Source organism: Kogia breviceps, chromosome 9 (genome assembly GCF_026419965.1).
Source record: "Kogia breviceps isolate mKogBre1 chromosome 9, mKogBre1 haplotype 1, whole genome shotgun sequence".
Taxonomy (NCBI): Eukaryota; Metazoa; Chordata; class Mammalia; order Artiodactyla; family Physeteridae; genus Kogia; species Kogia breviceps.
In genome coordinates this window covers 50,924,824-50,936,779 of record NC_081318.1, presented here as the reverse complement: position 1 = coordinate 50,936,779, position 11,956 = coordinate 50,924,824, and the positions used below count along the sequence as shown (strand labels likewise).

Here is an 11,956-nt window from a genome sequence, read left to right as displayed (position 1 = left end):
ACTCCTCTATTTAATTTTTTACTTAAGTGTGACTGTGTTCATACGATAGTGATGTGGCAAATCAGTCTCTCTCCTCTCCTCCCCATTACTAGAGGCTTCTTAAGTATATTCAATGCTTTTTTTTTTTTTTTTTTTTTTTTTTTTTTTTTTTTTTTTTTTCTGTACGCGGGCCTCTCACTGTTGTGGCCTCTCCCGTTGCGGAGGCTCCGGACGCGCAGGCTCAGCGGCCATGGCTCACGGGCCCAGCCGCTCCGCGGCACGTGGGATCCTCCCGGACCGGGACACGAACCCATGCCCCCCGCATCGGCAGGCGGACTCTCAACCACTGCGCCACCAGGGAAGCCCCTAAGCTCTTTTTATTTAGACAAAATTATTTCATCTTTCACTTCATCTTTACATTACAATATTCTTTACTTTTTTTTTTAACTTTCAATATATTAGCTGTACTGAGAAGGAAAAATTGCTGTGAACGATAATCTATTAAGAGAGGGCAATGACTTCATTCCTTGTTGTCTTCACCTCGGAGTTGTTACAGCTTTCTGTCGTCTTTAGGAACAGGCTCCAGATTTCTTACTTTTCTTGTTTCAATTCTGCATCATCTATTTTCTTCAATCCCAGTCTCCTAAAATGTAAGCAGTACAAAATATTCTCATCCATCACAACAATAGCATGTAAAAGAAAGCATATGCAAATGTAGGTCATGATCCTAATTGCCTAATTATACCTGAATTGAATTGTGTTGCACTTGAAATGAGTGAGATGTTGATGGGATCCTGAATTTGTCATGGGCACTTAGAATGACAATGTTACCTGTTGACTCATCTCTCTCCCTCATCGCCCCACTCCCAACATCTGATGAGTTGCCAACCTCTACCTGTACAATATCTCAGGACCTCAGCAGAAACATCAGTGGTTCTCCTTTTCCTGATAAACAACATTCAGAATATTTTATGTGGCTCTGAATATCTGCACCCTCTGCTCTTACCCCACCCTTCTTGTCTTCTTTCCTCTTCTCACCAGATTGCGCCCCAGCTCTTCTTGGCTCACCTTTCTTTAGTGCCTTTCTTCATACTCCTCTCTTTGCCTGAAAATACCCTCTCTCTTCCCTCTAGTCTCTGAATGTTCAAAACGGAGTCACCATTAAAAGTCCAGCTCATGAAATATCCCTGGATTCCCACATGAAGAAACATTCTTTTATTTTTGAATCTCTATAAGACCTTATTAGTGCCTCTCATATCATTTCATTTATCCTATCAAATATTGAGGGCTTACTACCTGCCAGACAGTTCTAGGCATTGGGAATATGACAATGGACAAAAATTATGGGATTTATAGAACTGAAATTCTAGTAAAAAGGATGAACCCTAAATATATAATATGTCAGATGAGGATAAGTACCATGGTAAAAATAAATCAGGAGTGCTCTGAGAAGCTCTTACTGATAAGATGTCACAACCTGCCTCCTTATTTCCTTCAGGTCTTTTTTTTTTTTTTTTTTTTTCTGTGGTACGCGGGCCTCTCACTGTTGTGGCCTCTCCCGTTGCGGAGCACAGGCTCCGGACGCACAGGCTCCGGACGCACAGGCTCAGCGGCTATGGCTCACGGGCCTAGCCGCTCCACGGCATGTGGGATCTTCCCGGACCGGGGCACGAACCCGTATCCCCTGCATCGGCAGGCGGGTTCTTAACCACTGCGCCATCAGGGAAGCCCTCCTTCAGGTCTTAACTAAAGGGTCAGGTTCAATTTTATATAAAAATTTTTTTAAACATATACTCTGTACTAGAACATAATAGGTAGGTAGCTTATCAAATGTTTGAACCTCTTGTGGTAGCTTGTGCTCTGATTTGTACTAGTAGATAATTCAATAAATACATATCAGTATAAAGAATGCTTATAATAACAGGAATTATTTATAAAATGAGATCCTGGAAAAAGAAATTTTGATTTAAAGTTGAGGAAAAAGATCTTCTGAATTTGAGACCTGGGTTATTGAGATGGTGTCTTTTGTACCTGCAGGCAGCTCCCTCATGCGGGACCTTTTATGCTAGAGAGGTCAAACGTTGGACAATATGTCATAGGCATGAATTCCCAATTCTGTCATCACCTATTACTACTTGGTGAGTGGCTGTAGAGTAATGAGAGGGATGCCCATATGTGGCTTAGGGGAAGCTATCTCATTATTTCATACCTGTAGTCATGTTTATAACTGACCTTCTATAGCTCTTAATTTACAGGTGTTTATTTCCCTGTGCCTTTTCCTTTTGCCTTCCAAGAAACTTAACTTTCTTAGAAACTTCTTTTGAAAACATGTAAGCCTTTTTAAACTTTCTGGATTAGCTCTACATAACTGCCTATGCATTTTATTTTATTTTATTTTATTTTTATTTTATTTTATTTTATTTTTTCCTGTACGTGGGCCTCTCACTGTTGTGGCCTTTCCCATTGCGGAGCACAGGCTCCGGACGCGCAGGCTCAGCGGCCATGGCTCACGGGCCCAGCCGCTCCGCGGCACGCGGGATCCTCCTGGACCGGGGCACGAACCCGTGCCCCTGCATCGGCAGGCGGACCCCCAACCACTGCGCCACCAGGGAAGCCCTGCCTATGCATTTTAATTGGTATTCAAGTATTTACCTTAGGTTCTTTTGATCAGGATTCTGGATTTCTTGGGGCTGGCAGGTCACGGAGTAAAGTAACCCATTGGCAGATGGTGAATGCATGGATTGTTGGAGCAAATCACTCAGTGCCTTGGTGACACTTTTGGCTACTGTTGTTCTCCCAAACCTTTGGGGCAGATTAGGAACACGTCTCGAGATGCTGTCCTCTGTATTGCTTCCAAATCTCAGAGGCGGGTTGGCCATTGCCCCAGTGCTTTTTTCTTCTTCCATGGTCCTCCCAAATCTCAGTGGCAAGTTGGCTACTGAGGGTGGCATTTTGTTGACTGCAGGTGTACTCATCTTAATGATGTTTTTTGGACCCCAGTCTTTTAACTCTTCAAAATTGAGACTTCTTTCTTTTTCCCAGCGGAGATCTCCTCTAGGCTGTAATTAGAAATAACCATTAAAATAACATTATTATTATAAGCAATGGATTTAAACCCCAAATTAAGTTAAATCCAGACTTTAATTTGTAGAATTGTTAAAGCTATGAACAAAGTTTGTGCTTTCCTGTGCAGAATTTTTAAAATAAATAAGTTGTATTAAGCTTCTTAAAGCAATCTAGTTTCACCGTCCCTGGACTATTGTAAGACAACTATAAAATATTGATAAAATATATACAGTGCATGCAGCAATGTGTTCGAGCAGCAAGAACGTAATGAAGTATTGAAATGAGGCCAAAGTTTATTTTACTGCAGTTATTCTCCTTCAGTTTTGATTCATGTTGTTTATGAAATATTTCATAGGTTTTTATATTTTGCTTTTAGAGACACCTTCCACTGCCTCTCCATGTCTCTTGCTTCCCTCCTCTTTGAAAGCCAAAGTGGTGGCTCATGAAAGCAGAGATGCTAGCCACATTTTGGGGTACAGCTGGAGGAGACTTCTTTTTTACCTGCTCATATTCAGAGTTCCACGCTAAAAGCATTTCTCAAGAAATTGATTGTATTTTTGTCAGTATGTAAATTATATTAGTAAAACACCGATTGGTTTGTAGGTTACTACACCACTACTATACCAACTTTAAAGCAACCACTTAAAATACAGCAAATATTTAATTGGATTTAGTTTTACCATGAAAGTTTGTCCATATGAAGATTTTAAAATAATTTTTCTGATTGTAAAAAGTAATACCTACTCATTTCAGCAAATTTGGGAAATTATATAAAGGCATAGAGAAGAAAATAAAAATAACGTGGAATTCCACCATCTAGGGATAAACATTTTGCTTTGATAGAGAAAGACAATTCAAACGTCCAGCTGAAATGTATCCAGTACTTATTTCTGCAACTACTTATTACAACTGTGCACTTCTGAGTCAAATAGAAAATTAATGCCCCTTATGCTTGCAAAGTATCAAACTCTGCACTAAAATGGTCATGAAAGGCCAGGCTGTGTGCTGTTGTGCTACCAAATACAAGTTAGAGCCATACACTGCCATGGGAAGGCTGAAGTGTGACAAAAAACAAAACACAACTTCTTCCTTACTCCTTACAAAAGCACTGGACTCAGGACAAATGTTCAGTAGTTTATGCTAGTCATGTTAGACAGAGTTAAAAAACTTACCTCAGAATATTTGTCATAATTCTTTTTGCTGTGAAGATTGGGCAACATCGATTCATCTGAACGGAAGATGTTTGATGTTAATAAGCTTGAAGTGGCTAAAGTCAGTAAAATGAATTGTTTTGATGAAATAATTTCCATTTTGTCCAAAATCTAGAATTAAGTTTATATGTGCAGCCCGGTGTCTACATGAAGGGAAATTGTGGTCTTTTTATCCTGTCCAAAAACAAAGGAAAGTTCACTTTCACAGTGAACTCAATCCCACCTGTTTTAAGCACCGATGTTAATTAGTGTTTAACTGAAATATGTATGTAAGGAATGTGGGTAATTCATTCTAGGAAGACAGCAACGTTTCTACTTGCAAATTCATTAACTTTGAAAATAATTTTCTTCATTATGAAGGAGCATTTAATTAGATAAGTTTGGGGCCATTGTCATTAAGATTCCAAACAGAATGCTTCATTTCTCTGAGCTCAAACAAGAAGTATTTTATTTTTGGTGTTTACGTCAACTTGGGAGAAGGAAAAAAAAGTATTCAGTACATGCTAGCTCTGTTAAAAAAAAGTGTGTTTTTTCACACAAAAGAGTTAGGCGTAGTATTTTCAAAATGTCAGACAAAATTACAAGTGTGAAAAGAATTCCAAATCACATAAGACCCAAATAAAATGCCATTAATTAACTTTTTGTAAAATGCTGTTTGGTTATTAAAAAGCTTCAGGAGTAAATGTCAACTGTAACGTGAAGGGTGTGCATAAGACCCAGCGATTGGCATTTTGACAAACTGGCTGTCTCAGGAGAAGCTGGAGGCAGCTCAAGGCTTTTTGTATTTGCCCTGTGGGCCTTATTTGGCAAAACCGTATAAATCACCGGGATTTTATTTCTATGACGATGCTGCATCCTACCTTCTACCTCAAACCCCTTAAGAACCCTGGCAGAGGATTGGTAAATCACGCACATGCTAATTTTGTTGCTCCCCTGGCCCATATTATTTAGGTAATGTTGTGGTCCATGCGCGGGTTGGGAGAAGACTTTCCAGACACGAAGTATTTTAGAAAAGAGTGAGTTTATTGAGAACAAAGCAGAGTTAGTGAGGGGCGCTACAGATACAGCCAGTCGGCTATCCCTGGTCTATCTGGAAGTCGGCCCGCTGTATTGGCAGCGGCCCTCACTTACTCTGCTCTTTGCTCTCAATAAACTCACTCTTTTCTAAAATACTTCGTGTCTGGAAATTCTTCTTCCAAGCCGTGCATGGACCACAACAGTTTGGTGGCCCGTACGGGGACATCTCTTGGGGGGAATCTCCTGCCCAACCTCCTTTCCTCATGCCTTGGGACCCTCTGTGAACAGGCAAGTTGCCGTGGAAGCAACAGAGGACTCTGGCCGGGGCTCCGCCCTGGTGTGTTCCGAAGTCTCCATGGCTCACTTAGCCCCGGTAACTGCCACCCAAAACAGGTGAGGATCCCTCTGTCTTCCTTCTGGCTGAGGACTAGGCCGATTGATATCGTGCGGGCACAGGTCAGGCATTTAAAAGCCATTAGGGCGCCTGCCGCTTGAAGACTCCCGTGAAAGGATAAGGGGGTCACGGAACAGGCCAGGCTGTTAGAGCGTCTGGCCCCAGCAAGGCAACTTCCATGTACCGTGAGGCACATATTGGTTCAAGCAGAACACTGAGCCCCCTCCCCTTGGCCGCCGCCTTCCCGGCAGGACTACGAGGCTGATTCCTCAGCCTGCCTTCTCTGTTACTTTCACCTTTTTCTCGGTCTGCATTGACTTACAGGAGCATAGGTGTCGCCTCTGAGCCATCCCAGGAGTGCCTTTTCACGTTTCAGGGGACTGCCTAATGGTGAGTCACCCGGTGGGTCCTGGTCCCAGGAATCTCTCCTTTCTTTCTTTCCCTGCCCAAGTCGCATGGTGCCTTAGTCGCATGGTTCGTACCTCAGTTGCATGGTTTGTGCCTTAGCCGCACGCTCAGGGGTCACCTCTCATGGTCAAGACGTGATTGTTGGGATGGTCGGCCCATTTTGTGCCTTAGTCGCATGGAGAGATCACTGGGACAAAGGGAATGACTTTCCGTCAGCCGGTGACTCTCAGTACCCCCATTCTACGGCATACAGGCTAAGAATGGGTTCTGGTTTGTCTCGGGAGCCTCCCTCAGACTCACCCCTCGGCTGTATCCTTAGGAACTGGAAAAATTTGACCCTGAAAATCTCAAAAAGAAGAGGCTCATTTTCTTTTGTAACATGGCTTGGCCCTAGTATAAACTGGAGGACCAAGAACAATGGCCTCTTAATGGCACACTAAATTATAACGCGACCCTCCAACTTGATCTCTTTTGCCGGAAACAAGGAAAGGACTTAGAGGTTCCTTATGTCCAGACCTTTATGGCCCTTAGTCAGAATCCGGATCTGAGGGACTCATGCTGCATGTGTCTTTCTGTTACTGCCTTATCCCCCTGACCCCCTCTGTCTCCCTCTCCAGCAGATCTCCTAGACGACCCTCTACTCGACCTTTCCTGTCCCCCACCTCATCAACCCCCTTTGCTTCAGCCCCCACCCCCGCCTCAACCCACAGCTCCCCAACAGGCACCCCCTTATTGGGGCGAAAGCCCCTTCCCCCCACACAAGATCAAGAACTGCCCAACGCCAGGAAACAGGTTCTAATATGCTTCCCCTAAGGGAAATAGAAAATGGAGACATGGGCGTTATTAGAGTACATGTTCCCTTTCCCATGTCTGACATTTTCCCAAATTCAGAACAAGTTAGGTTTCTTCAGTCAGGATCCCACCACTTTTATTAAGGAATTTCAGGCCCTCACTATAGCCTTTGACCTGACCTGGCAAGCCATTCACATAGTCCTGACCACTTGTACTCATGAAGAGAAAAACAGGATATGGGCGTTAGCCCAAGCTTGGGCAGACGAGACACAGCTGTGTTTCCAAAACGTGGATGGATGGGGACCCATTTTGGGCTAGCTAAATGACTCTCTTTGTAACTACACCCTCAATTTTAATCAGACTAGCCTGGAGTGGAATCCCTGGTCAGAGGAAAATAAATATGATGTACATGAGGGTAATTTCACTTTGTATTGGGGAAATTCAAGGAAAAATGAGACTAAGAAATATATTAATGAAGACCATATACCCATAAATTACTCAGCCCTGGGAACTAAGTATGTGGGGATCGTTGTGACCACCCGACACTTACTTAGTTTAACCTCCCGACAAGACTTTCCTCCAAAATATAACATAATTCAACTAACATTTAGAAATTTGTTATACTACTCCCCCCATCACACTCATAATCAGTCAGAGCCTGGCTTCTCCCCTTTATGTATAGATGATTATTTCCTCGGTGTTTGTCCTTCCCAGTGTAATCCTAGGCTATGGAACCCCAGTCTATTTCCAGAGGAAAACTCCCCAAACATCAGGGCCTGGCTCTGGGGACCCACAACAGGGGTATCCTTGAGGGGCACCAGATTTTCATTTCTATGCAGTAACAGGGTCTGTATGGATCTTCCCACACTTTGGAAGAGCTCCTGCACAATCACTGTGGTGGTCCCAGAGGTGACCATTATGACTGCAAAGGATTTAGCTTCCTTAGGAGGCATTCCCAAGCTTGGGGCCTTCCTCGGGGAGGCCTTCAGACCTGTCTGGGAGAGACAAAAATGAACCACTGATTGGGGGGACATGCTTATGATAACCCAATTCTTGATCTGCCCGAAATAATACACAGCGTCTTTAGAGGGCTCTTTGGTTTGCAGGCATACCCCTCTTAGAGTGGAGCGTTCTCCATCTCCCCATCATGGTCCAGGAATCTTGGAATGCTACAGTAGCAGCCATTGAGGAACAGCAGTCAGCCCTAGGCTCTCTGGCCAAGGTGTTTTTACAAAATAGGAGGGCCCTTAATGTTATAACAGCTGAGGCGGGAGGTGTCTGTGCCCTACTAAATGAGACAGGCTGCTTCTATGTTCATACCTCCGGCCAGGTTGAAGAAGACCTTCAGAGTCTAAAGAAAAAGATCAAATTAACAGAAGATTGAGAAGAGAGAGCAGAACAGGGCCCCAGCTGGCTTTCCAGCCTCCTCTCCTCTATGGGGATCCAGATATGGACATGGCTATTTCCCTTGTTGGGACCATTCATCCCGATAGCCTTTGTTTTGTTGTTTGGCCTCTGCATATTAACACATTATCGAAGTTCATCTCCCAACAGGTTCAAAAGATTCAATTCCAGATGGTGTTATAACAAGGATACCAGCCAGTTGGCACACGGACTATGTTGGAGCAAGCCGCCTTATTATTCCATGGGATCTCATCTCCCTCCATAAATACACCCTGACAGAGAGCAGGCATCGGGAACCCAGGACCCCTATGATGCCCCGTCCAGCAGGAAGAAGCTAGGTATGGTCATCGCCCCTTTCCCCAATACCCTGGGTTCCTCTGGCCAGAGACGGGGATAGATAGATGATAGATGATAGATGGGGATAGATGGCTGTAGATAGTCAGTCATGAATGGGGTGTTAAGAGGCCAAAGATTTGGCTCATAAATAAAAAGAGGGGAGAATGTGGAGCCCTGCATCAAGGACACCCTACATCAAGGACACAAGACGAAAACTCTGGAATTAACCAAGCCCCCATAAAAACTGTTGCCATGGGCTCTCCTGATCTAAACTGGACAGCCCCCCGACTCCATATTAGGTAAAATATTCACCATGTAGCAACCTTATAGCATCCTGATCAATCACCTAATGCCATCCTGCCAGCAGGAATTTTCTTTGTCTTGAGGCTATAAAAGTTGGCTACTAGCCCACAAAGGGGGTCGACTTTCCCTGGCTATCAGGAAGTCGGCCCACTGTTCTTGCAGTGACCCTTCTCTTTTTTTTTTCTTAACATCTTTATTGGAGTATAATTGCTTTACAGTGGTGTGTTAGTTTCTGCTTTACAACAAAGTGAATCAGTTATACATATACATATGTTCCCATATCTCTTCCCTCTTGTGTCTCCCTCCCTCCCACCTTCCCTATCCCACCCCTCTAGGTGGTCACAAAGCACCAAGCTGATCTCCCTGTGCTATGTGGCTGCTTCCCACTAGCTATCCACCCTACGTTTGATAGTGTATATATGTCCATGCCACTCTCTCACTTTGTCCCAGCTTACCCTTCCCCCTCCCCACATCCTCAAGTCCATGCTCTAGTAGATCTGTGTATTATTCCCATCCTACCCCTAGTCTCTTCATGACATTTTTTTCCCCTTAGATTCCATATATATGTGTTAGCATACGGTATTTGTTTTTCTCCTTCTGACTTACTTCACTCCGTATGACAGACTCCAGGTCCATCCACCTCACTACAAATAACTCAATTTCGTTTCTTTTTATGGCTGAGTAATATTCTATTGTATATATGTGCCACATCTTCTTTATCCATTCATCTGTTGATGGACACTTAGGTTGCTTCCATGTCCTGGCTATTGTAAATAGAGCTGCAATGAACATTTTGGCACATGACTCTTTTTGAATTATGGTTTTCTCAGGGTATATGCCCATTAGTGGGATTGCTGGGTCGTGTGGTAGTTCTATTTTTAGTTTTTTAAGGAGCCTCCATACTGTTCTCCATAGTGGCTATATCAGTTTACATTCCCACAACAGTGTATGAGGGTTCCCTTTTCTCCACACCCTCTCCAGCATTTATTGTTTGTAGATTTTTTGATGATGGCCATTCTGACCGGTGTGAGGTGATATCTCATTGTAGTTTTGATTTGCATTTCTCTAAAGTGACCCTTCTCTTTAATAAACTCTGTCTTCCTTACATTCTGCCTGTGTCTGGAAATTCTTTTCTAACTTGCGCTTGGACCACAACAGGTAATCTCGCATTGCCACAGGCGCGTGGACATCATGGCATAAGAAAAGAATTTACAGAAATAAATGCTTATTTACTAAAATGCTAAAGCAGGTCTCTTTTGGAGCAGCTGACTGGTATTCTATTTATTTGCTTATTTATTTATTTATTTGGCTGCCTTGCATCTTTGTTGCTACACCCTGTCTTTCTCTAGTTGCAGCAAGTGGGGGCTACTCTTGGTTGCGGTGCGTGGCTTCTCATTGCGGTGGCTTCTATTGTCGTGGAGCACAGGCTCTAGCCGCGCGGGCTCAGTAGCTGTGGCTCATGGGGTCTAGAGCACAGCCTCAGTAGTTGTGGCGCACAGGCTTTGTTTCTCCGCAGCATGTAGGATCTTCCCGGACCAGGGCTCAAACCCATGTGCCCTGCATTGGCAGGCGGATTCTTAACGGCTGTGCCACCAGGGAAGTCCCTGACTGGTATTCTTAAAGAACTCCTTTATCACTAGACTGCCTAGGTTCTAGAGAAATCATTACTTGTTCCCACCTCTCCATTCAACCCTCTCAGGAGTAAAAGACCTTGCACTGATCGATTTCTAACACTCCAGTTACTTCTAGATACAGGCACTTAGAGGTGAATTCACAAAAGAGCAAGTCATAAAATTGCACCTTTTATGTCAAGAATTGTACCACCTCTAGCTTCTCTCACCAACCTACCATAATTTGAGGTATGAGATGGGCAGAAGTGAAGACCTTTCTCTCTATTAAAGATCTACAGAATAAATCAGAAATTTGAAAAACAATTGTGGGTAAACTCTTGGGTACCCCAAGGCCACATTTGCCTGTGGCCTCTCTTAAGGCAGTTGACATCATTGGTTTCATTTATTTTGGACGCTGGTAGCCAAGAATCCCCACAGCAGGAGGCAATTAATTCAATTCATAGTCTAATGTTAATTTTGTAAAGTTGTTATTGGATTATTTGGGTTTAATTTCCCTGAGGATTTAATACATTTCTCTTCCAAATTGTTCCTTTGCAAACTGCTGATGGAACTTCCTGTTTATTGTGATCAGTAGATCCAAACTTTTTTTTTTTTTTTTTTTTTTTGCGGTACGCGGGCCTCTCACTGTTGTGGCCTCTCCCGTTGCGGAGCACAGGCTCCGGACGCACAGGCTCAGCGGCCGTGGCTCACGGGCCCAGCCGCTCCGCGGCATGTGGGATCTTACCGGACCAGAGCGCGAACCCGTGTCCCCTGCATCGGCAGGCGGACTCGCAACCACTGCGCCACCAGGGAAACCCGATCCAAACTTTTGAGAACTGGGTGAAGCAAGGAGCAAGTTATGTTGGCTGAGTTCAGACTCTGGAAAAAGTGGAATGGATCAGCCTGGGTCTCTTTCAAAACATGCTTGTATGTAGTTGTTTCAGACTTTAGCAGTTCACCAGTTGTCAGTGCTGCTACTTGGGGTTTTGGCACATCAATTAATTTTTCTGACTGCAGTCAGTATCCAGAGTAGCTGGTGTGACTAATTACTCCCTTGCCTCGACTGGGTTTAAACTTCCAAGTTTAGAGTGTAATTAAAGTTCTAATCTTATTAATATAGGGCTTGGCTCTTTTCAACTACATCTTCTGTTAGCTTTGAAAATGTTAACAGGTATAAGAGAACATTACCTAACATACACAATACGAAATCACCATAAATCTTTTGATGAAATGTGCTGCCATATACATAGCACATTTAGGGATTCTTGATGAGACATATGAGCATACAAAAATAAAATATATCTCCCTGACGTGTGGCATTTCCACACATGCTTTGTTTACTAAGACTTTAGAGAACTTAAGACTACTCCCTTCTAAGCTTTTCTCTCCATCCTGGACACTTCTGAGCTTTGGAAACCCCAGATACTTAGCTTCCT

At 43.6% G+C, this 11,956-nt stretch overlaps 1 protein-coding gene across 1 annotated transcript; it reads right to left on the bottom strand.

Annotated features, from left to right (window-relative positions):
* Window positions 1–570: 570 nt before the first annotated feature.
* On the bottom strand, window positions 571–4,355 carry NPVF (neuropeptide VF precursor). Its single transcript, XM_059075058.2, has 3 exons — window positions 4,218–4,355; window positions 2,632–3,038; window positions 571–622 (listed from the first exon to the last, which is right to left on the bottom strand). The coding sequence occupies exons 1-3, from the start codon at window positions 4,353–4,355 to the stop codon at window positions 571–573; spliced, it is 597 nt and encodes a 198-aa protein (XP_058931041.2).
* Window positions 4,356–11,956: the final 7,601 nt, after the last annotated feature.